Source organism: Pristiophorus japonicus, chromosome 12, assembly GCF_044704955.1.
Source record: "Pristiophorus japonicus isolate sPriJap1 chromosome 12, sPriJap1.hap1, whole genome shotgun sequence".
NCBI lineage: Eukaryota > Metazoa > Chordata > Chondrichthyes > Pristiophoridae > Pristiophorus > Pristiophorus japonicus.
The window spans coordinates 104,135,790-104,162,305 of NC_091988.1; the positions used below are offsets into that span (position 1 = coordinate 104,135,790).

Genomic DNA, 26,516 nt, shown 5'->3' on the forward strand with positions numbered 1-26,516 from the left:
GAATGTGCCTCGCGTAGTTTCATACTGTCGAATAAGGACTTTACAGGAACGAATGAGCTAAAGTAGGAAATGGTGAGACCAATTTTCCTGGGGTCAGTGCCCTGGGAATGACTATTTACTGCGCACAAAGATCAGGAAAAAGAGGATGAAGACCCGCGACCCCGCTTCACATTGTCCTGGGATTTCTGAGGCTCCTCCAAGGAGTGGAGCAGCTCTGGAACTACTGTAGATGTAGTCTAAGTGGTTCCTGCAAAATGAGCAGGAGAGGGCATCCCCAGCCCCTCCCCCACATGTCATTGCCCTGGACGATGCGCCCAGACACAGAGTGCTGGAATTAGTGGTGACCCTTGTGACTGGACCTCCCTCACGTCGGAGGGTCTGTTGGAGGCCAGATAGTCAGGCGATGAAGACCCAGAAGGGGACTTCTTGTCTCAGGGCCTCTTCAGAGCTTTAGGCATGGAGCCAGTCTGGCTGCTGTTCTGCAGCTGCAGGCCTGCAAGGCTGTGCCTGGGAGTAGGCTTGAGACCCAGCCCTTCCAAATTCGGGCCCGACAGCATGGACAGGCAAAGCAAACTTTGGATGTGCTCTGCCTGTCCAGTGACCAAATAAGGTGGGGTGGGAGGGGGGGGGTGCGGGGGGGGGAGAAAATTAGCCCCGGTAAGGTTTGGCATGAAGGAAGAACAGCGTGTAGAATATTGTATTTGGAGCTTAGAAGGAACAAAAGATGAGGATTCAGAGAAGCACGGACTATCACGGTAAAACAGGGAGCAACAAGGAAGTGCGAGGGGTCACACTTTCTCTTGCATCCTGTTCAGGAGTGTGAGAGAGGTGTTCAACGGACCTTGTCGCATATCGGAATAGTATGCAAGTGTCGGACCGACTTGGGCTCTATATTGTCAGTGGCCAGTGGGGTAACAGACAAAGCTCCCAGGGGATGTGTAGGATCTGGCAGAGACATCGTTGGTGATATTTCTCCAGCGACTTGAGATGTCTACTGTACATGGTCCACGTCTCTGAGCCATACAGGAGGGCGGGTATTACTACAGCCCAGTAGACCATGAGCTCGGTGGCAGTTTTGAGGGCCCAGTCTTCAAACACTCTTTTCCTCAGGCAACCAAAGGCTGCACTGGCACACTGGAGGCGGTGTTGGATCTCGTCGTTGATGTTGCTCTTGTTGACACCTTCAAAGCCTCCCTGATAAAGTGCGAAATCCCCACTGACCCTGGCCAAAGACCGCCCTAAGTGGCGGAAGTACATCCGAGAGGGCGCTGAGCACCTCGAGTCTCAATGCCGAGAGCATGCAGAAAACAAGCGCAGGCAGAGGAAAGAGCGTTCGGCAAACCTGTCCCACCCTTTCCCTCAACGACTATCTGTCCCACTTGTGACAGAGTCTGTGGCTCTCGTATTGGACTGTTCAGCCACCAAAGAACTCACTTCAGGAGTGGAAGCAAGTCTTCCTCGATTCCGAGGGACTGCCTATGACAAAGCTACGTGATAATACACTGGACCCAGTCACTGACTGAAAGCTTTGTTTTCCTAAATTGTAAAATAAAAAATTCTGGGTGTAAAAATGAAAAAGGTGTTCACCTTTTGTTGGAAAGCTTCATTTTCCTGTGGATCAGGTTTATCAAAAGTCATTAAAACTTCAGAAAGCAATGAATAATATTACTAGTTTTGGTAACATGTCATTCTGCGCCCAGCAAGCTGTTATCTGCAGCAGAGCAGTTTCTGTGCTGTTGGAAATGCTGACAGTGCCCCGGGGAGAAGTCAGTATTATGTTTCCTCGAGATCTCATCACACGCATTGCAAAAGGTCAGAGTCAGAGCTAAAGTGCAGCTTCAGTGTAGTTGGCCCTCACATTACCAGAGACAAATGATTCAATGAAGTTCACTGTGGAGGTAAAGCCTGGGGTTAACGTGAGGTCATGCAGCGTTATCACAGACTCAGCGGTATCCTGTGTTCATCCTGTTAAAGATTGATTTCTTCTCCCAACCTTCCCCGAACTTATTTTTTCCCAGCACCTTGTGACTTTCCTGTCCTGCTGCAATCTATAAGGGGTGATTTTGTGAGGCTCTGCTCTCAGTGCAGAGGAGTGGGCCATTCAGGAATACAGATAGGGCGTAGGGCTATAGCACCACAGGGCTGATTCCACGGCCTGCATGTCCAACTAGAGATGCTCCACACCAGGAATGCAGCCTCACAAGATTACTCCCTTAAGAATATGCACCTTAGCCCTCTACGATAACGATGGGCAGGCAAGTGATCATGTACCCGACCGCCCCCCGCCCCCCGCTCCCCATCGACTCCTGGGAGTCCCTGCCAAAGACCGCCCTAAGTGGAGGAAGAGCAACCGAGAGGGCACTGAACACCTCGAGTCTCGTTGCTGAGAGCATGCAGAAAAGAAGCGCAGACAGCGGAAGGAGCGTGCGGCAAACCTGTCCCAGCCACCCCTTCCCTCAACAACTGTCTGTGACAGAGACTAATCCTCGTATTGGACTGCTCAGTCACCTAAGAACTCACTTTTAGAGTGGAAGCAAGTCTTCCTCGATTTCGAGGGACTGCCTATAGAAACATAGAAACATAGAAAATAGGTGCAGGAGTAGGCCATTCAGCACTTCGAGCCTGCACCACAATTTAATAAGATCATGGCTGATCATTCCCTCAGTACCCCTTTCCTGCTTTCTCTCCATACCCCTTGATCCTTTTAGCCGTAAGGGCCATACCTAACTCCCTCTCGATTATATCCAATGAATGGCATCAACAACTCTCTGCGGCAGGTGATGATGATGATGATGTGAGACAATGGCACAGATGGATTCACATTATATATCAGCGGCATTCTTTCCACATCTGTTTCATTGCTTCAAATTCACATTCTTCACCAGTCTGTACATAGATGTGGTGATGTTTTTAGGTCTTTTCAGCCTTTCTTACTCTGGAGATTTCAGCCTCTATAGTTGGAAGACTTCTCGCTTACCTTCACTGTCCTTGTTACCTGGATAGGTTTGTTATAGCGAGCCTTTCTGTAAATTTCTTTAGCTACTCCATCCATCCCATACTTCCACAGGACCAGCCTCTCATCTTCAAAAAGCAGTGGAGCATCACATTATCAGATTTAAGATCAGCCATGATCTTATTGAATGGCCGAGCAGGCTTGAAGGGCCGTATGGCCTACTCCTGCCGCACCTGGAGTACTGCGTGCAGTTTTGGTCACCTTACTTAAGGAAGGATATACTAGCTTTGGAGCGGGTACAGAGACGATTCACTGGGCTGATTCCGGAGATGAGGGGGTTACCTTATGATGTTAGATTGAGTAGACTGGGTCTTTACTCGTTGGAGTTCAGAAGGATCTTATAGAAACATTTAAAATAATGAAAGGGATAGACAAGATAGAGGCAGAGAGGTTGTTTCCACTGGTTGGGGAGACTAGAACTAGGGGGCACAGCCTCAAAATACGGGGGAGCCAATTTAAAACCGAGTTGAGAAGGAATTTCTTCTCCCAGAGGGTTGTGAATCTGTGGAATTCTCTGCCCAAGGAAGCAGTTGAGGCTAGCTCATTGAATGTATTCAAGTCACAGATAGATAGATTTTTAACCAATAAGGGAATTAAGGGTTATGGGGAGCGGGCGGTTAAGTGGAGCTGAGTCCACGGCCAGATCAGCCATGATCTTGTTGAATGGCGGAGCAGGCTCGAGGGGCTAGATGGCCTACTCCTGGTCCTAATTCTTATGTTCTTATGTTCTTATTTCTTATGTTCTTATTTTGTTTTAGGGTTTTAATGATCAAAATTACTTTATTGCAGAAATTATATTCAGCCATCTATATATACTTGCAGCCACACACATACATACACATATATACATATAGTAAGTGATATGGAACCCGAACTTGGTGGCCTTACCGCCCGCTGTTGCCAGGTGCTGCTGAGTTTTTTGGGTGGTCTCCCACGGCCGCTAGCGCGCAAGGCGTGTAAGTGGCCTCCCGCCCACCGAGCTGGCAGATTGCTCCGGGCGGGAGTCGGTGGCAGCAGGGGGAAGGGCCGCTGCGTTGAGGCAGGTCTAAGGCCGATGGTATGTATGAAGACCTGCAGAAAAAGCTTAGTAAACTTCTTTTACTTATTTTTTTTGCAGCGATTCATCTGGATGGGGTCCCCTGAATGTTTTCCAGGGGATTTTTTCTTTCTGTGCAAATTTTTATTTTAATGTGCTCCCCCCTCGCTGGGCCCGACTCAATCCTCGGCGGCACTTTGGCAAGGGTCACATTTGCTGCCAAGATTGGGAGCTCCAGCCTGCTGCCGCCCACACTCACGGCGTAAGTCACTGTTTTGCCGCTGGCTGGTTGTTGCAGATCTTTTGGAGGAATCTCCCGGCCAAAGTATCGCCAGATCTCTCGTCGGGCCTTTGGGTGGCACTTGGGTGGGCCTTAGTATTCACCAAATTCGGGCCCATAGTAACTAAATCCTCAAATAAAAGTGGATAGAGTTTGCCATCAGTGTGCTGTATATAATAGTGATATACAGAATGTTTCTTTTAGTAATCTTTTTTATTTGCAGAAGCTAGTTAGTCTAGTCCATTTTTCTCAGTTACTGTTCCATAGACCCAGAAGTAAAGAGCACAGTGTCTGTCCCATAGACCTGGGGATGTGAGCACAGTGTCTGTCCCATAGACCCGGGGATGTGAGCACAGTGTCTGTCCCATAGACCCGGGGATGTGAGCACAGTGTCTGTCCCATGGACCCGGGGATGTGAGCACAGTGTCTGTCCCATAGACCCGGGGGTGTGAGCACAGTGTCTGTTCCATAGACCCAGGGGTGTGAGCACAGAGTCTGTCCCATAGACCCGGGGATGTGAGCACAGTGTCTGTTCCATAGACCCAGGGGTGTGAGCACAGTGTCTGTCCCATAGACCCAGGGGTGTGAGCACAGTATCTGTCCCATAGACCCAGGGATGTGAGCACAGTGTCTGTCCCATAGACCCAGAGGTGTGAGCACAGAGTCTGTCCCATAAACCTAGGGGTGTGAGCAGTGTCTGTCCCATAGACCCAGGGGTGTGAGCACAGAGTCTGTCCCATAGACCCAGGGGTGTGAGCACAGTGTCTGTCCCATAGACCCAGGGGTGTGAGCACAGTGTCTGTCCCATAGACCCAGGGGTGTGAGCACAGAGTCTGTCCCATAGACCTAGGGGTGTGAGCACAGAGTCTGTCCCATAGACCCAGGGGTGTGAGCACAGTGTCTGTCCCATAGACCCAGGGGTGTGAGCACAGAGTCTGTCCCATAGACCCAGGGGTGTGAGCACAGTGTCTGTCCCATAGACCCAGAGGTGTGAGCACAGTGTCTGTCCCATAGACCCAGGGGTGTGAGCACAGAGTCTGTCCCATAGACCCAGGGGTGTGAGCACAGTGTCTGTCCCATAGACCCACACATGCGTCAGATTGTGCAGTTTGCTGTAATGTATTCCTCATAGGACTGTATAATTAATTGATCTCGATGCTTTATTTGTAGTACTAAAGCAGACTCTGTAACATGTTCCTAATAATAATGCAGCATTCACAGGCTCCGTTTTTGAAAGAGAAATTATTATTCAACCCCTCAATGCAGCAGCTGAATCTATTTTTAAAAGTAATTGGTTTCTCTAACAGAACCTTTCAGTACGAGGTGCCTCACATGATTTGCTCCGACCTTGTCGAACTGATGCTTTTGGGGACTAACAAACCTTCTTCCGGCTTTATTTCATTGCAGGTATATCCAGGGTGCTTCGTCCCCCAAGGACATGATGATTATAGTAGATGTGTAAGTATTTATTGGCTCATCCCTCACCTACCACGTACCTGGGGCGTCTTGTGTTTCTCTGATGTGGCACGGATACCCACTGTTTAAGCCCGGTCGTGTCTTGTGCATACTATTCTGTTGGCATTAATCTTACATTGGATCAGAATTTTGGCACACTAATTCACGGAAAAAAAGTAGCGGTTTTACCTAAAAAGGGCAGAGTGGGGGAAATGAAAATGTGAAGCGGTGGCCTTGAAAATCGATGGTGCCGCACCCATTTTCCAGCCGCAAAGTGGGCATCGAAGCATTGTTTTGTGGGTGGGGCATGCCTGCTCGTTACAAGCCGGATGTGCACTGCCTGCCATATTGGTAAAGGCAGAAACTGAGGCGTCCATGAGCCATGCCTGAAACAAGCGTTAGGTCCTTTGTATAAACAAATAGGGGGCCTTACTTGTATATTCCTGTCAGCAGGTGCTATAGAATGTTCTCTAACAGACAATGGGGTGGGAGTGGAGTTATTAATTATCAAGCTCCTAGCAAGAAGCTTCATGCACCAAGAGCACATATCTGGAATTTAGGCCATGCTCCTCATGAGTTTCCATCGCTTAACTTTAATAGCATCTGATATAAGCTTTAGGCAGCTGAAGCTCTGTGTTAGAATGAAAGTACCCTATAATTACAGAAAATGCTGGAAATCTCAGCAGGTCAGGCAGCATTTATGGAGAGAGAAACAGAGATAATGTTTCAGGTCAGTGACCCTTCGGCAGATACTGCCTGACCTGCTGAGATTTCCAGCATTTTCTGTTTTATTTCAGATTTCAGCATCCGCAGTATTCTGCTTTTGTACCCTTCGGGCTGGGTTTTCGGCTTTGCTCATTTCGGGGCGGTTCTGACAGCGCCCGAGAAAAGTTTGGGCCCCAGGTCAGCAAATTTGGGCAGCTGGGCCCTGAGAGTGGGGCGGAGCGCTAAGTGAGGCGGTGCACAACTCTCTGAGGGCGCTAGGCCGGCTGAGCATGTGAAAATTCTGAGCTAAACAGCCGGCCTCGGAGCGCTTGAAGAGAGGCCTGGGGTGAAAAAGAACCACCAAAAATATTCCCAATAAGTAACTCACGCCACCACAACATAAATCACAAAAAAAAACGATCACACATACCTGAGGTGGACATTACTAACCTCACTGCAGATGCTACAGGTCGGACCGTCCGCTTTCCCAGGCGGGCCCAGCAGAGGGCTCTGTGGGGCGTTACGGGTCGGGCGGGAGCCAAAAATCGAGTCGGTGTCGCAACCAGGGGCATTGCACACCAGCTCGTCTCTTCTGGGTGGTTACGCTCCGCATCCCGCCAAGACCGGCCCCGAAAACCCCAGCGGGGTGCTGGGAGCTGGCCGTCCGCCCGGGACAGCTCACCGCCACCATTGCAGAAAATCAAGCCCTATAATTATTACCTGCAATAGGCAAATCATTGAAAATAAACTTTGTTTTACAAAAATGTTACACTCTTGTTCAAAAAAAGGGGAGAAGGATAAACCTGGAAATTACAGGCCAGTAAGTAAATAGAGAAGCTATTTCCAATATAGAGAAACTAGCTCCAGGGAACTAAACGTCCACGGGTCATCCAATTCTGAGTTAAAGAGATTCTCTGCAAACACTCTGCTTCACATCACATTAACCTACAAGCTTTATGTACATACTTAGTCATCTGGGTGCTGCTGGGATGAGTGCACTTGTTGGATGGTCCTCCTCCTGGTTTGATTTCCAGGTAAAAACACATCAAAGCTTGACCCAGTGCTGCCACGTTGATCATCAATGTCTGGGTTTTTGATTAGCTGAAAAAAACTTCCATCAAAGCCAGCTTTCAGCCAATGAAATCCCAGTTTTGCTAACCTTGCCAAATGGGTGATGAGAGCCAGAGGGAAAGACAGAAAGAGGGAAGAGGGAAGAAAAAGGTTTCAGGGTTTTAATACAGAAATAAAATAAAATGTTCCAAAAGTTAGATAGCTGGTGAATGGACAAAAGAGGAACCGAGAAGAGAATTAAAGTGTTTAAATGTTACAGTTGTGTTTGTTTCAATAGCTCAGGGTTTTATTAATGTAATTTTAATGTTTGTTTCGTTGTCACAGGCGTTTAGCTAATAAGAAGCAAAGCTGGTTGGCTCAGGGAGATGGGAATATCCAGGGCCTATTAGCAGTCTGGGCTTGTCAGATTTATCCACTGATCAATGATTCAGTGCAAGCTGGATAATGTATAAATGTGATAATGCACAAATGTGTGTGCGTGTGTCTGTGTGCATATTTGTCTGTGTGTGTGCGTATCTGTGTTTGAGCGTGTCTGTGTGTGAGTGTGTCTGTGTGTGTGAGCGTGTGTGCATGTTTGTGTGCGTCTGTCTGTGCATGTCTGTCTAAGTTTGCATGTGTTTGTGTGTACATGTCTGTATGTGTGTGTGCGTGTCTGTGTATGAGTCTGCGTGTACACATATTTATGTGTGTGTGTGCGTGTGTCTATGTCTGTGTATCTGTGTGTGTGTGTCTGTCATTGTGTGTGTGGGTGTCTGTGTGTGCATGTATGTCTATGTGTGCATGTTTGTCTGTGTATGTGTGCGTGCCTATATCTGTGTGCACGTGTGTGTCTGTGTGCACGTGTGTCTGTGTGTGTATGTACGTGTCTGTGTGTACGTGTCTCTGTGTGTGTGTGTGTGTGCGCGCGTCTGTGTGCGTGTCTGTGTCATATTCTGATGGTTCACTGCTGTGTGCTTTGTCTGTTTCAGGAGTGGCAGTGTCAGTGGCCTTACCCTGAAGTTGATGAAGACATCTGTATTTGAGATGCTGGATACATTGTCCGATGATGACTATGTTAATGTTGCTTCAGTAAGTACTGGATGTAATACTGCAAAACACACACTCTATTAAACTTGAACAGAATATATTTACAATATTATTATTCTGTACAGAGATGACCTGGCTATGGGTTGAAGTTAGTGTGGGTGAGGTAGTGACTGTCTGGAGTGGCGTGTCATCCATCGAGTCACATAACCTTACCAGTTTGTCCAGCTTCTATCTAATTTTTAAGCTTCCCTGAAATCAGATGTGGGACAATTACAGACCCTATGCAATAATTCTGGAAAAGCCTTCAAGAGCTCAGATTGACGGAGGTTATTGTGTCATCCTTTCTAGAAGAAATCTTATGAACCGTTCTTTAAATCTACCTATATATCATATATGAAAATATTGCATCTAGTTCCCAATCCGACAGCAATGACCATGGGTTTCTGGAATCAGGGCTCCACCCCCCAGCACTGCCTCCAGCAGCCCGGGAGATCAGAGATTTAAATTTCCCACCGCAGTGTACCTCTCCCCGCCCCACATCCCCACGCTCCGTGACATTACTGACGTGCCTTCAGCTCATCTGTCACCCGACCACCCCCACAGAAAGCTGCGAAGAGCTGCAGTGCAGTTGGAAAGGTGACGAGAATTCGGGAATCGGCGGTGTCGGCATTCGGGGAGTTTCGGCAATCGGGGGTGGGGGGGGGGCTCTCTTAAATGCAGGGGTTTCTCAGTTTCCCGTCTTCCCTGCTTCCCCGTGATTGAGATGCCAGTGAGCGAGAGTACTTGAGGGAGTAAGGTACCTGAGGGAGTGAGGTACCTGAAGGAGTGAGGTACCTGAGAGAGTGAGGTACCTGAGGGAGTGAGGTACCTGACGGAGGAAGGTACCTGAGGGAGGGAGGTACCAGTGAGGGAGAGTACCCAAGAGATTTTTTTCATTCATTCATAGGACCTTGTCATATCTGGCAAGGCTGGCATTTATTGCCCATCCACAATTTCCTCTTGAGAAGATGGTGGTGAGCCGCCTTCTTGAACTGCTGCAGTCCGTGTGGTGAAGGTGCTCCCACAGTGCTGTTAGGGAGGGAGTTCCAGAATTTTGACCCAACGACGATGGAGGAATGGCAATATATTTCCAAGTCAGGATGGTGTGTTACTTGGAGAGGAAGTTGCAGGTGATGGTGTGCCCATGAGTCTGCTGTCCTTGTACATCTAGGTGGTAGAGTGGATTTGGGAGGTGCTGTCAAAGAAGCCTTGACGAGTTGCTTCAATGCTTCTTGTAAATAGTATACACTGCAGCCATGGTGCACTGGTGATGGAGAGAATGTTTAAGGTGGTGAGTGGGGTGCAAATCAAGTGGGCTGCTTTGTCATGAGGCTGAGATGATTGGCCTCCAACAAACACAAGTATCTTCCTTTGTGCTCAGTATGACTCCAGCCAGTAGAGAGTTTTCCCCCAATCCCCATTGGCTTCAGTTTTACTAGGGCTCCTTGGTGCCACACTCGGTCAAATGTTGCCTTGATGTCAAGGGCAGACTCTGTCTCCTCACCTCTGGAATTCAGCTCTTTTGTCCATGTCTGTACCAAGGCTGTACTGAGGACTGGAGCCGAGTGGTCCTGGCAGAACCCAAACTGGGCATCGGTTAGCAGGTTATAGGTGAGCAAATGCCCTTGATATCACTGTCGTTGGCAGCTTCCATCACTTTGTTGATTGAGAGTAGGCTGATGGGGCAGTAATTGGCCAGAATTGATTTGTCCTGCCTTTGTGGACAGGACATATCTGGGATTTTTCCACTTTTTCAAGTAGATGCCAGAGTTGTAGCTGTACTGGAACAGCTTGGCTAGAGGCACAGCTAGTTTTTCAGCACTACAGCCTTGTTGGGGCCCATAGCCTTTGCCGTATCCACTGCGCTCAGCCGTTCCTTGATATCACGTAGAGTGAATTGAATTGGCTGAAGACTGGCTTCTGTGATGGTGGGGACCTCAGGAGGAGACCTAGATGGATCATCCACTCAGCATTTCGGGCGGAAGATGGTTGTAAATGCTTCAGCCTTGTCTTTTGCACTCACATGCTGGGCTCCGCCATCATTGAGGATGGGGATATTCATGGAGCCTCCTCCTCCCACTGGTTGTATAATTGTCCATTCGCGACTGGATGTGTGACACTAGCTTTGATCTGATCCGTTAGTTGTGGGATCACTTAGCCCTGTCTATAGCATGTGGCTCCCGATGTTTAGCATGCATTGAGTCCTGTATTGTAGCTTCACCAGGTTGGCACCTCATTTTCACATGCGTCTTGTGCTGCTCTTGGCATGCTTTTCTACATTCTTCATTGAACTGAGGTTGGTCACCTGGTTTGATGTTCGTGGTAGAGTGAGGGATATGCTAGACCATGAGGTTACAGATTGTGGTGGAATATAATTCTGCTGATGCTAATGGCCCACAGCGTCTCTTGGATGCCGAGTTTTGAGCTGCTAGATGTGTTCTGAATCTATCCCATTTAGTGTGGCGGTAGTGTCACACAACACAATGGCTGGTGTCTTTAGTGTGAAGACGGGACTTGGTCTCTACAATGACTGTGCTGTGGTCACACCTACCAATGCTGTCATGGACAGATACATCAGGTAGATTGGTGAGGACAAGGTCAAATAGGTTTTTTGCTCGTGTTGGTTCTCTCACCACCTGTCGCAGGCACATTTTGGCAGCTATGTCCTTCAGGACTTGACTTGGTCAGTATTGGTGCTATTGAGTCTTGGTGATGGACATTGAAGTCCCCCACCCAGAGTACATTCTGTGCCCGTGCTACCCTCAGTGCTTCTTCCAAGTGGTGTTCAACATGGAGGAGTACTGATTCATCAGCTGAGGGAGGGCGGTAGGTGGTAATCAGCAGGAGGTTTCCTTGTCCATGCTTGACCAGATGCCATGCGACTTCATGGGATCCAGAGTCCATGGAGAACTCCCAGGGCCACTCCCTCCCGTCTGTAAACCACTGTGCCGCCATCATCTGGCGGGTCTGTCTTGCCAGTGGGACAGGACATACCCAGGGCTGGTGAGGAGTCGAGGACATTGGCTGAAAGGTATGATTCTGTGGTATGACTATTTCAGACTGTTGCTTGACTGGTCTGTGGGGCAGCTCACCTATCTTTGGCACAAGTCCATAGATGCTAGTGAGGAGGACTTTGCAGGGTCGACTGCGCTGGGTGTGCCATTGTCATGTACGAATCCGATGCCTAGATCGATGTGGAGTGGTCTATCCGGATTTTTTTCTTATAGTTTTTTGATACAATAGAGTGGCTTGTTAGGCCATTTCAGAGCCACATTGCTGTGGGTCTGGGGTCACATATCGGCCAGACTAGGTAAGGACAGCAGACTTCCTAGTGAACCAATTGAGTTTTTACAATAATCCAGTAGTTTCATGGTCACCATTACTGATATTAGTTATTTATTCCTGATTTATTTAATTAACTGCATTGGTAGGATTTGAACTCATGTTTCCAGATTACTAGTCCAGTAACATAACCATTATAATTGAGGTGCCAGACAGGGAGAGTATCTCAGGGAGTGAGGTGTTAGGGACGGAGGGTTCCTGAGGGAGTGAGGTATCAGAGAGGGAGGGTATCTGAGGGAGTGAAGTGTCAGGGAGGGAGGGTATCTGGGAGTGAGGTGTCAGGGAGGGAGAGTATCTGAGGGAGGGAGGGTATCTGAGGGAGTGAAGTGTCAGGGAGGGAGGGTATCTGGGAGTGAGGTGTCAGGGAGTGAGGTGTCAGGGAGGGAGGGTATCTGGGAGTGAGGTGTCACGGAGGGAGGATATCTGAGGGAGGGAGGGTATCTGAGGGAGTGAAGTGTCAGGGAGGGAAGATATCTCGGAGTGAGGTGTCAGGGAGGGGAGGTATCTGAGGGAGTGAGGTGTCAGGGAGTGAGATGTCAGGGATGGAAGGTATCTGAGGGAGGGAGGTGTCAGGGAGTGAGGAGTCAGGGACGGAGGGTTCCTGAGGGAGTGAGGTGTCAGGGAGGGACGTATCTGAGGGAATGAGAGTATCTGAGGGAGTGAGGTGTCAGGGAGTGAGGTGTCAGGGATGGGGGGTATCTGAGGGAGTGAGGTGTCAGGGAGGGAGGGTATCTGGGAGTGAGGTATCAGGGAGGGAGGGTATCTGGGAGTGAGGTGTCAGGGAGGGAGGGTATCTGGGAGTGAGGTGTCAGGGAGGGTGGGTAACTGAGAGTGAGGTGTCAGGGAGGGAGGGTAACTGGGAGTGAGGTGTCAAGGAGGGAGGGTAACTGGGAGTGAGGTGTCAGGGAGTGGAGAATGCATATCCCCAAACTTCAAAGGTGATAGTCGCCATCCTCCTCCTCCTCTTGTATAAGATCATTGATGAATTGATTATTTGGCCAAAGAATCAAAACAAACAATAAATGGAGTAGATTGGGCCTATACTTAGAAGAATGAGTGGCGATTTCATTGAAACCTTAAAGATTCTGAGGGGGGTTGACAGCTGAGATGCTGAGAGGGTAGATGCTGAGAGATTGTTTCCCCTGGCTGGAGGGTCTATAACTAGGGGCTATAGTCTTAGGAGAAGGGGTCAGCCATTTTGGAGGAGGTAACAACGAGGGTCGATGATGTCAGTGCGTTTGATGTAGTTTACATGGATTTTAGCAAGGCTTTTAACAAGGTTCCATATGGTAAGCTGACCAAAAAAGTAAAAACCCATGGGATTCAGGGGAGAGTGGCAAATTGGATCCAAAATTGGCACAGTGGCAGGAAGCAAAGGGTACTGGTTGAGGGTAGTTTTTGTGATTGGAAGATCGTTTCCAGTGGGGTTCCACAAGGCTTAGTACTTGGTCCCTTACTTTTTGTAGTATATATGAATGATTTAGACTTAAATGTAGGGGGCATGATAAAGACATTTCTGGATGATACAAAGATAGGCCATGTGGTTAACAGTGAGGAGGAAAGCTGTAGACTGCAGAAAACATAGAAACATAGAAAATCGGTACAGGAGTAGGGCATTTGGCCCTTCGAGCCTGCACCACCATTCAATAAGATCATGGCTGATCATGCAACTTCAGTACCCTACCCCTGCTTTCTCTCCATATCCCTTGATCCCTTTAGCCGTAAGGGCCACATCGAACTCCCTTTTGAATATATCTAACGAACTGGACTCAACAACTTTCTGTGGTAGAGAATTCCACAGGTTCACAACTCTCTGGGTGAAAAAGTTTCTCCTCATCTCAGTCCTAAATGGCTTACCCCTTATCCTTAGACTGTGACCCCTGGTTCTGGACTTCCCCAACATCGGGAACATTTTTCCTGCATCTAACCTGTCCAATCCCGTTAGAATTGTCTATGCTTCTATGAGATCCCCTCTCATTCTTCTAAATTCCAGTGAATATAAGCCTAGTCGATCCAGTCTTTCTTCATCTGTCAGATATCGATGGACAGGTCAGTTGGGCAGAAAAGTGACAAATGGAATTCAATCCAGAAAAGTGTGAGGTAATGCATTTGGGGAGGGGCAACAAGGCAAGGGAATACACAATAAATGGGAGGTGTGGAGGAACAGAGGGACCTTGGAGTACATGTCCACAGATCCTTCAAGGTAGCAGGACAGTTTGATAAGGTAGCTAAAAAGGCATACGGAATGCTTTCCTCTATTAGCCAAGGCATAGAATACAAGAGCAGGGAAGTTATGCTAGAACTGTATATAACACTACTTAAGTCACAGCTTGAATACTGTGTGCAGTTCTAGTTGTTATGTTCAGAATAACTCCACAAGACTGTGTGCTGTAAGCTCAAACTGACGTGACCCTCGTCTCTCTAATCAAACTCCAGAGTGCCAAAGCAGCATGGCAGACAACCTTTTATACTTGCTTGCAAGAGGTGTGCAGGGGACCCTTGGGTCTCCAGCAGGTGTGACCCCTAGTGGCAAGTCTTACACTATTATAAAGTTTACATACATAACATCATTCCCCTGCCCCCCCTGCCCAAAGTTATTTACAAGTTGAGGCGATCAGGGGATTTTCGTTCCCGGGTTGATCGCCTGAGTTGAAGTCCTGGCATGGGTGAGTTGGTTGGGTCATTACTGCACTGCAGCACGGCTGGTCTGATCGGACTGTCGGGCATGGTGGGTTCATCCTCGTGATTGACAGTGAGGTCGATTGCTGGTTGGGTTCTTTTGATGGATCAATGATGGTAATATCCTCTTCAAACTATTCTTGGTTGTCAGTGAATCGCAGTTTGGTCTGATCCAAATGCTTTCTGCACATTTGGCCATTCATAAGTTTGACAACAAACACTCTATTCCCCTCCTCGGCTAAAACAGTGCCAGCAACCCATTTGGGACCATGACCGTAATTAAGAACAAATACAGGGTCTGTTACGTAATGATGTGTGTATCGTCCCAGTACCTTAAATGTATTGTAAGTACTATGCCACACCACAGAAGGCGCTGCGGTGGGAAACCCTGGTAGTACCTGTAACAAGGGCTATATAAGGCTGACCACCACACCTGAGAGGCACTCTGGAGCTGAACAATAAAGGATGAAGGTCACAGCAGTTAGATTAACACCAGACCGTGTGGAGTCAGTGATTTGTGTGCTACATACACCACATTGGTGACAAGGAAGCGGACGAACTCCACGCAACTATGGCTACTCTGGGCTCGCTAAAGGATTTTACCATGGGCAATGATTGGGAGGCCTTTACGGAAAGGCTCGAGTACTACTTCACAGCAAACGACCTGACGGAGAGCACGGACGCAATGAGAGAGAAGCGTAAGGTGATATTGCTCTCCAGTTGTGGAGATGAGGTTTACTGTCTCGTCAGGGATTTGCTGGCACCTGGGAGCGCCAGGGACAAGTCATACGAGGAGCTGACTGAACTCATTCGTGACCAGTTGAAACCGAAGGAGAGCATCCTCACGGCCAGATACAAATTTTACCATCACTGCAGACCTGAGAGCCAGGATGTCACCAAATATGCTGCGGACCTCAGGAGACTCGCGGCGCCGTGTGATTTTGGGGCACACCTTGATGAGGCTTTGCGGGATGTTTTCGTTATGGGGATTGGCCACGAGGGCCTCCTTCACAAGCTGCTGGCCACGGAACCCACAGTCACTCTGACAAAGGCCATCGCCATCAGCCGGGCATATATGACCTCAACTTGCAGCACCAAGCAAATGATCCACGCAGTCTCGAACCCGGCAGGCACTGTCCACAAGATAACGCCCACCACGGACAAAACTGCAGAACGTGGCTCTGCCTGGGGCAGAGAGCACGGACCTCGGGATCCTGGAGCTCAGAGTCCGCCAAGGGGGGCCAATCAAGCAGCACCATGCTGGCGCTGTGGAGGAAGCCATGGGGCTCACCGGTGCAGGTTTGCGGAGTACACGTGCAATACCTGCCACGTTAAAGGCCACCTTCAGCGTATGTGTAAAAGAAATCGGACTCACCATGTGGCTGAGGAGATGGGGGATGATCCACTGTTCAGTGAGGAGCAGGCAGAAGATGATGAGGTGCTTGGACTGTATACGTACACCGACGATTCACCCCCAGTGATAAGTGAAGTAAAAATCAATGGAGTCCCTGTGAGTATGGAAGTGGACACGGGCTCGAGTCCGTCATTGATGAGTCGGAGAACTTTTGATAAACTGTGGATTAACCCAGCTGCACGACCCAAGCTGGTCCCGGTCACGGCGAAGCTGCGTACCTACACCAGGGAACTAATACCTGTTCTCGGCAGAGCGATGGTGCAGGTGTCCCACAGGGACGAGACGCACGCTTTACCTTTGTGGGTCGTTGCAGGCGATGGGCCAACGCTCCTTGGCCGGAGGTGGATGGGAAAGGTCCGTGGGAGCTGGGAAGACTTCATCACTCCACAGGCTGCTGCTCCCCGGGGTGCTGCCGTGCCCCGGGTCCCCAGAGAGCAGCACCGACCGAGCTGGAGCTGCAGCCTCAATGCACACACAGGCAAGTCCCAGGCCCAGACCTCACACAGAGACCCTGCAGACCCAGCCCCCACAGGCAAGTCCCAGGCCCGGATCTCACACAGAGACCCTGCAGCCCCAGCCCCCACAGGCAAGTCCCAGCCCCAGATCTCACAGAGACCCTGCAGCCCCAGCCCCCACAGGCAAGTCCCAGGCCCGGATCTCACACAGAGATCCTGCAGCCCCAGCCCCCACAGGCAAGCAGCCCTTCACAGAGAGGCCTAGTGGGGGAGGGGGGGGTGAGCCAGCGGGGCATGGCGGGCAGGGTGCTGAGGGATCATGGGGCCGGCGGATCAGAAGGGCCCCGCAGAGGAAGAGGCCGTTGGGCGGGCCCCGCCGAGGAGCTGGTAGCGTCGGGCGGCGGCAGCAGCTGGGGGTCGGCGGCCATGGCAGCCGCAGGGGAGGCTGCTATGGAGGCCGCGGGGGACGCGGCAAGTGCGGCCGCTGGAGAGGCCACGGCGGCCACAGGAGAGGCGCCAAGTCAGGTGGCAGCGGAGGGGAGCGGAGGCTGTGATGGCGGAGGGCATTCGGAGCGGCGGAGAAGAAGATGGCGGCGGCATCGTGTCGGAGCTGCAGAGCATCAAAGATGGCGGCGCCCAAGGAGAAGCCTCGTGGAATCCTCCTGCATCAAAGATGGCGCCTTAAAGAGGAAATGCAACCGGGAGTCTTAAAAGGGCCTTATAAAGAGGTGGCCCCCATAAAGGACTTCTGTTTGGCAGAGCGAGTCTAAAATGAGCTATGTTAATGTGAGATAGTGAATTTATAATAAGAATTACTTTTTTTATGCTGAATGGCCACTGTATTTGTGTAAAATAATGGATGAAGTACAATTAATGATAACGGCTAACAAGGAAATCAAGGTTCCGCTACCAGTCAATAACCAGTTAATGTACCAGATAATATGTACCATACTAACGCACTGTCTATGCCCACCTGCCTTCCGTTGGACAAGTGTGATGTTGTGTAATGATGTGTGTATCGTCCCAGTACCTTAAATGTATTGTAAGTACTATGCCACACCACAGAGGACGCTGTGGTGGGAAACCCTGGTAGTACCTGTAACAAGGGCTATATAAGGCTGACCACCACACCTGGGAGGCATTCTGGAGCTGAACAATAAAGGACGAAGGTCACAGCAGTTAGACTTACACCAGACCGTGTGGAGTCAGTGATTTGTGTGCTACGTACACCACAGGGTCATTATCCTCAATGTCACACGATACAGCCGCGCGATCGTGGTACATGTTATGCCAGTGACGCCGGGTTTCTACATGATCATTGAGATCGGGTTGGACTAAGGAGAGCCTGGTTTTGAGTGCTCTCTTCATTAGCAATTCTGCAGGGGGGACCCCAGTAAGCGAGTGGGGTCGCGTCCGGTAGCTGAGCAGAACCCGGGATAACCAGGTCTGTAGGGAACCGTCTGTCACGCGTTTCAAGCTCTGCTTGATCATTTGAACTGTCCGTTCTGCTTGACCATTGGATGCAGGCTTAAACAGGGCAGACCTGACATGTTTGATGCCATTGCGGGTCGTGAACTCGTTGAATTCCGAGCTGATGAAACATGGTCCATTGTTACTAACAAGGACGTTGGGCAAACCATGGGTGGCGAACATGGCCCGGAGGCTTTCAATGATGGCAGTGGACGTACATGGTGACATTATTACACATTCAATCCATTTAGAGTAAGCGTCCACTGCTACTAGGAACATCTTTCCTAGAAAGGGGCCAGTGAAATCTACGTGGATCCTGGACCACGGTTTGGAGGGCCATGACCACAGACTCAGTGGGGCCTCCCTTGGTGCATTGCTCAACTGTGAGCAAGTGTCACATTGGTGTACACATGACTCCAATTCCGAGTCAATGCCGGGCCACCAAACGTGCGACCTGGCGATAGCCTTCATCATGACTATGCCTGGGTGGGTACTGTGTAGGTCGCATATAAATGTTTCCCTGCCTTTTTTTGGCAAAACCACGCCATTCCCCATAGGAGACAATCCGATTGGATGGACAGTTCATCCTTGCATCGGTAAAATGGCTTAATTTCGTCTTGCATTTCCTCAGGAACAGCCGACCAGTTCCCATTAAGGGTGCAGTTTTTTTACTAGTGATAACTCCGTGTCCTGGCTAGTCCAGGTTCTGATCTGGCGAGCCGTGACGGGTGACCCTTCGCTCTCAAAAGCATCCATTACAAGAAGCAAGTCTGCGGATTGCGCCATTTCCACCCCGGTGGTGGTCAATGGTAGCCGACTGAGGGCATCAGTACAGTTCTCAGTGCCTGGTCTGTGGCGGATTACATAGTCATACGCAGATAATGTTAGTGCCCATCTTTGGATGCGGGATGAAAACAGCAAAGTGAGCGGTTTGTGGTTGGTTTCGAGCTCGAACCGGAGTCCAAATAGGTATTGGTGCATTTTCTTAACCCCGTATACTCATGCTAATGCTTCTTTCTCAACCATACTGTAGGCTCTTTCAGCCTTAGATAAACTTCTCGATGCATATGCAACTGGTTGCAGTTTGCCTGACACATTGGCTTGCCGTAACACACAACCAATCCCATACGAAGATGCATCACAAGCTAGTACTAAACGTTTACACGGGTCATACAATACAAGTAACTTGTTCAAACATAGCAGGTTTCTGGCCTTCTCAGAGCTATCTCTTGAGATTTACCCCAAACCCAGTCGTCACCCTTATGTAGCAATAAATGCAAAGGTTTCAGAAAAGTGCTCAACCCGGGTAGAAAGTTACCAAAACAGTTGAGGAGTCCCAGGAACGAACGCAGCTCCATCACATTCGGTCTGGGTGTATTCTTGATGGCCTCCGTCTTAGAGTCCATGAGTCTGCCGCAATCGTTCTCCCCAAGAATTCGACCTCCAGCACCAGGAAAACACAATTGGAGCGTTTCAGCCTGAGTCCCACTCTGTCCAGTCGCTTTAGAACCTCTTCCAAGTTGTGCAAGTGTTCGGTGGTGTCACAACCAGTGATCAGGATATCGTCTTGGAACACAACAGTACGCGGAACCGATTTCAGCAGACTCCCCAGGTTCCTCTGGAAAATGGCAGCAGCCGAGCGAATCCCAAAAGGGCATCTGTGGTATATGAACAGTTCTTTGTGCGTGTTGACACCCGTCAATCTTTTGAAGATTCAGCCAGCTCCTGTGTCATGTAGGCAGAGGTTAGATCCAGCTTGGTGAACGACTTCCCCCCACTAACATTGCGAACAGGTCCTCCACTTTGGGTAGTGGGTACTGGCCCTGTAACGAGACTCGGTTGATTGTTACTTTGTAGTCTCTGCAGATTCTGACCGTGCCATCGCTTTTCAACACCAAAACAATTGGGCTGGCCCACTCATTGAATTCGACTGGCAATATAATTCCCTCTCGTTGAAGGCTGTCCAGTTCGATCTCGACTTTCTCCCGCATCATATATGGAACCGCTCGGGCCTTGTGATGAACGGGCCGTGCATCAGGGACTAGATGGATCTGCACTTTGGCGCCTGTGAAGTTGCCGATGCCTGGCTCAAATAGAGACGGAAATTTGTTTAGCACTTGAGCGCACCAGGCATCATCCACTGAAGACAGCGCTTTGATGTCGTCCCAGTTCCATCGGACCTTTCCTCGCCAGCTTCTGCCGAACAGCGTTGGGCCATTGCCTGGTACAGTCCATAGTGATAAATCATGCACAGCTCCATCGTACAATACTGCCAATGACTGATATGAGCTCTTTGGTGTAAGTGCGCAGCTTTGTATGAATCAGGCTTAGTTTTGGCCTTTGTGCCTTGTTGCCCCAGATTCTCAAAAGCTTTCTGGTTCATAATTGACAGACTCGTCCCCGTGTCCAATTCCATGGAAACTGGAATGCCGTTTAATTTGACTTTCAATGTTATCGGAGGGCTTTTGGTGGTGAAGGTCTGTACCACATACACTTCCTCTTCAGCCTCAGGTTGAGTTGCCTCTCTTACTCGTTCAGCGTGATCCACGCTGGATCGGTCATCTTCTGCCGACTCTGCCATGTCTGCACATTTGCTGGAGGTGCCCCATTGTTCCGCAGCCTTTGCACACGTAGTGCTTGAATTGACATTGATGGGCTCTATGATTACCTCCGCAGTGCCAACATGGTGCTAATTCACGCCACGCGGTGGTTTCTGAGTCACCCTAGGTCTGGCCTCTGCGGGCGTGTAGGCCTTGCCATGTACAGTTCTGCCTGCTGAAGACGTTATTTTATGCACAGTACTTGTCAGTGAGCTTCAATGCTGAGAAGATATCTGCTTAGTTTATCGCTCATGGACATGAAAGCCTGGGCTATCGTGATGGCCTTGCTCAGTTCTAGAGATTCGGCAGACAGCAGTTTGCGAAGAATGACCTCGTAGCTGATACCAAGCCCGAAAAAGTCCCGCAACATTTCCCCCCAAAATCCGGCAAATTTGCACGGTTCTGCAAGGCGTCTTGGGTTGGCGACATAGCTCGCCACGTCCTGGCCCTCGGAGCAATGGTGCGTATAAAAGCAATACCTGGCCATTAAGATGCTCTCCTTCGGCTTGAGGTGTTCCCGAACCAGCGTACACAACTCTGCATATGTCTTGTCCGTTGGTTTCATTGGTGCTAGCAGATTTTTGATGAGGCCATATATCGTGGACCCACAAATGGTGAGGGGAATCACCCTGCGCTTGATCGCGTTACTGTTCGTATCCAGCTCGTTGGCCACGAAGTACTGGTCAAGATGCTGAATGAAGGCTTCCCAATCATCACCCTCAACAAATCTCTCAAGAATACCAACAGCAGCCATAACCACGTGAAAGTTCGTGATCTGTTACTCGTCGCCAATTTTTATGTTCAGAATAACTCCACAAGACTGATGTGACCTTAGTCTCTTTAATCAAACTCTAGAGTGAAGAATCAGCATGGCAGACAACATTTTATACTTGCTTGCATGAGGTGCGCAGGTGACCCTTGAGTCTCCAACAGGTGCACACCCTGGTGGAAAGTCTTACACTATTATAAAGTTTACATACATAACACTGGTCAGCACATTACAGGAAGAATGTGGCTGCACCAGAAAGGGTGCAGAGGGTCCAGGACTGGAAAACCTTAGTTATGAGGAAAGATTGGATTGGCTGTGATAAAAACCGAGAATGCTGGAAATCTCAGCGGGTCAGGCAGCATCTGCGGAGAGAAAAACAAAGTTAACGTTTCGGGTCAACGGCCCTTCATCAGAACTGCCGAATGTTTGAAAAGAGCACATTCTTAAGCACTGAAAGGTGGAGGGGAAGAAAGAACAAAAGGGAAGGTCTGTGAAAGAATGGAGGGCAGGAGAGATTAGAGAAACAAAAGGGATGATGGGCCGAATTGAAATGGTAAGGACAGAAGGTAGAAAAAGGTTAATCTGAATAGGGTGTGAATTGCAGAGTAATAGCTGTGGTTATTTTCCTTGGAACAGAGGAGGCTGAGGGGAGATTTAATTGAGGTGTATAAAATTATGAGTGGACAGGAAGGACCTATTTCCCTTAGCAGAGGGACCAATAACCAGGGGGCATAGATGTAAAGTAGTTGGTAGAAGGATTAGAGGGCTGATACGGAAACAAAAAGGAAGGTCTGTGAAAGAGTGGAGGGCAGGAGAGATTAGAGAAACAAAAGGGATGATGGGCCGAATTAAAATGGTAATGACAGAGGGTGGTGGGGGTCTGGAACTCACTGCCTGAAAGGGTGGTAGAGGCAGAAACCCTCATCGCATTTAAAAAGTACTTAGATGTGCACTTAAAGAGCTGTAGTCTACAGGGCTACGGACCTAGTGTTGGAAGGTGGGATTAGGCTGGATATCTCTTTTTCGATCGGCACGGACCACGATGGGCCGAATGACCTCCTTCAGTGTCGTCATTTTCTATGATTCTATGATTCTCTGACTGAGATGAGGAGAAATTTCCTCACTTAGAGGGTTGTGAATCTTTGGAATTCTCTACCCCAAATGGTAGTTGAGTATATTCAAGGCCGAGATCGATAGATTTTTGGACTCTTGGGCAATCAAGGGATATGGGGATCGGGCTGGAAGGTGGCTTGAGGTCGAAGATCAGCCATGATCTTATTGAATGGCGGAGCAGACTCGAAGGGCCGTATGACCTACTCCTGCTCCCAATTCTTACGTTCTGCTGAACACCTCACGAGGGGTGTAATTCCCTCCTGACGACTACGATTCCTATCTATATTTAGCTCACTTAATTTCTGCATCTGAGGCTGATTCCAGCTCATGCGAGCTGATACTGCAAACAGTCCCATGTGGTGAGAGAGTGGAATTGCTTTGGTCTCTGTTACCACAATCCCAGAATCAGGGCGAGCTGAACAGCTGTCTACAAAGAATGTCCCTCTTGCATACCAAGTCACTGCAAGCGCAGGTTTAATTATCTAAACCCCAGACTGGCACTCACAACTAGGGCAAAAGGAGTGGATTCAGTTATAGCTGTGTCAGGGGTTGTAGGTTAAGATTCTTGTGGAGCGTTCACTTAGTTTGCGATGAACAATTCAACTCAGAAAATCAGAAAGACAGTTAGTGGAATTGAAGCATCAGGCAGTGTAATATTGAGAAAGATGCTCGATTGAGGTACATTGGGAGATCTAATACTCCACACGAGGAACTGCCACCTCTCTGCACCTGGTGCAACATGTGATCTTCATAGAAACATAGAAAATAGGTGCAGGAGTAGGCCATTCGGCCCTTCGAGCCTGCACCGCCATTCAATAAGATCATGGCTGATCATTCTTCAGTACCCCTTTCCTGCTTTTTCTCCATATCCCTTGATCCCCTTAGCCGTAAGGGCCATATCTAACTCCCTCTTAAATATATCCAATGAGCTGGTATCAACAACTCTCTGCAGCAGGGAATTCCACAGGTTAACAACTTTCTGAGTGAAGAAGTTTCTCCTCATCTCAGTCCTAAATGGCCTACCCCTTATTCTAAGAATATGTCCCCTGGTTCTGGACTTCCCCAACATTGGGAACATTCTTCCCGCATCTAACCTGTCCAGTCCCGTCAGAAGAATCTTGTACGTTTCTATGAGATCCCCTCTCATCCCTCTAAACTCCAGTGAATAAAGGTCCTCATATGGCAGTCCAGCCATCCCTGGAATCAGTCTGGTGAACCTTCCCTCCCTCAATAGCAAGAACGTCCTTCCTCAGATTAGGAGACCAAAACTGAACACAATATTCCAGGTGAGGCCTCACTAAGGCCCTGTACAATTGCAGTAAGACCTCCCTGCTCCTATACTCAAATCCCCTAGCTATGAAGGCCAACATACCATTTGCCTTCTTTACCGCCTGCTGTACCTGCATGCCCACTTTCAGTGACTGATGAACCATGACACCCAGGTCTCATTGCACCTCCCCTTTTTCTAATCTTCCGCCATTCAGATAATATTCTGCCTTTGTGTTTTTGCCCCCAAAATGGATAACCTCACATTTATCCACATTATACTGCATCTGCCATGCATTTGCCCACTCACCTAACCTGTCCAAGTCACCCTGCAGCCTCTTAGCGTCCTCCTCACAGCTCACACCGCCACCCAATTTAGTGTCATTCGCAAACTTGGAGATATTACACTCAATTCCTTCATCTAAATCATTAATGTATATTGTAAAGAGCTGGGGTCCCAGCACTGAGCCCTGCGGCATTCCACTAGTCACTGCCTGCCATTCTGAAAAGGACCCGTTTATCCCGACTCTCTGCTTCCTGTCTGCCAACCAGTTCTCTATCCATGTCAATACATTACCCCCAAAACAATGTGCTTTGATTTTGCACACCAATTTGCGGAACCTTGTCAAAAGCCTTTTGAAAGTCCAAATACACCACATCCACTGGTTCTCCCTTGTCCACTCAGCTGGTTACATCCTCAAAAAATTCCAGAAGATTCATCACGCATGATTTCCCTTTCATAAATCCATGCTGACTTGGTCTGATCCTATCACTGCTTTCCAAATGCGCTGCTATTTCATCCTTAATGATTGATTCCAACATTTTCCCCACTACTGATGTCAGGCTAACCGGTCTGTAATTACCCGTTTTCTCTCTCCCTCCTTTTTTAAAAAGTGGTGTTACATTAGCTACCCTCCAGTCCATAGGAACTGATCCAGAGTCGATAGATTGTTGGAAAATGATCACCAGTGAATCCACTATTTCTAGGGCCACTTCCTTAAGTACTCTGGGATGCAGATTATCAGGCCCCGGGGATTTATCGGCCTTTATTCCCATCAATTTCCCGCCTAATAAGGATATCCTTCCGTTCCTCCTTCTCACTAGACCCACTGTCCCCAAGTACATTCGGAAGGTTATTTGTGTCTTTCTTTGTGAAGATAGAACCGAAGTATTGGTTCAATTGGTCTGCCATTTCTTTGTTCCCCATTATAAATTCACTGAATCCGTCTGCAAGGGACCTATGTTTGTCTTCACTAATCTTTTTCTCTTCACATATTTATAGACGCTTTTGCAGTCAGTTCTTATGTTCCCTGCTAACTTCCTCTCGTACTCTATTTTCCCCCTCTTAATTAAACCCTTAGTCTCCTCTGTTGAATTCTAAATTTCTCCCAGTCCTCAGGTTTGTTGCTTTTTCTGGCCAATTTAAATGCCTCTTCCTTGGCTTTAACACTATCCTTAATTTCCCTTGTTAGCCATGGTTGAGCCACCTTCCCCATTTTATTTTTACTCCAGACAGGGATGTACAATTGCTGGATGTACAATTCACTCCCTCTTTTCAGCATAACGATAGCACAAATAAATAAATTTAGCCACGGCCTTCAGACTCCCCACCTACTCCTCCCAAAATATAAACACAAATGTTATGGAAACCTGTGATAGTTTTAGTGCAGTGATAAACTGCTCAGCAAGCATCTGCATTCACAAATGCCCAACACCAAATACCCCATCGGCAACACTTGGCCACCCACCACTGTACAGCCGGCTCCCTCCCATCACTCCGAGGTTGATCATGAGAAGAAATCGAGAACTTGCATTTATACACCTTTCAGATGCACAGGATGTTCCAAAGCCCTGCAAGACCAATGAATTACTTCAGAAGTGTCGTCATTGTCATTTTGTAGGCAAAGATGGCAACCAATTTGTGCACAGTGAGATCCCATAAATAACAATAAAATAAACGACCAGATAATCTCTTCTGAGTGGTGTTGGTTGAGTGTCAGCTAGATTATGTGCTCTGGAGTGGGTCTTGACCCCACGAGCTTGTGACTGGGAGGTGAGCGTGCCAGTGAGGACAAACCTCTCTCTGTACCAGTGATACCCTATCTTACCTGCCTTCATCCTGTTCAACCACTCGTGCACTTGCTCTGGGGCTACAAATCTCCACAATACTATTCCACAAAATGAACAAAGACAGTAAGAAAGTTTTCTGAGGAAAGCAGATACTCCTCTCCCTTTAAGGGACCAACAGAAAGAGAACGGCCCTCACTTGTCCTAAATATTCTGCTTCTGTTTTCAGCCTCTTACTAATATTTTATTTTTAATCCATGTTTTGGACACGGGGCGCTTAGGATCTCTTTGAAGATGAACAAATTACATTGCAACATATATTATCATGAAGTGTAATCGCACATATCATATTAAACGGCCTTTTAGCATTTTTATTCACTTGATTTAAGACCCTACAATGGGAAGGTTAATAACTACTGCCCCTCTCATTAATTGCTATTTATCAGTTAAATGGAATTAGCCTGGTCATTTCAGTCTATTCGCTGATTAAAAGCACCCCCGAGACCCTGCCCCAGTGGCTCAGTTAGTGAATGTTCTACACAGTGTAGACGTGAGGGGCCCAGGTTTCATCCTTGGTCGAGACTGAGTGGGCTGATCACAGACATGCTACAATTGGCCTCAGCAGTTCAACAACAGTAACTTGTATTTATATAGCGCCTTTAATGTCTCAAGACGCTTCACAGGAGTACTAAAGACAAAATATTTGACACCGAGCC

The 26,516-nt window shown here is 48.6% G+C and overlaps 1 protein-coding gene across 2 annotated transcripts in view; it reads left to right on the plus strand.

Annotated features, from left to right (window-relative positions):
• Positions 1–26,516, plus strand: part of LOC139277400 (voltage-dependent calcium channel subunit alpha-2/delta-2-like) — a 1,881,585-nt gene that overhangs the window by 1,253,878 nt on the left and 601,191 nt on the right. For both annotated transcript variants that reach the window (XM_070895823.1, XM_070895824.1), the window contains 2 exons: positions 5,737–5,787; positions 8,529–8,628. In XM_070895823.1, coding sequence (XP_070751924.1) covers positions 5,737–5,787; positions 8,529–8,628 — 151 coding nt within the window. The remainder of the gene's footprint in view (positions 1–5,736; positions 5,788–8,528; positions 8,629–26,516) is intronic.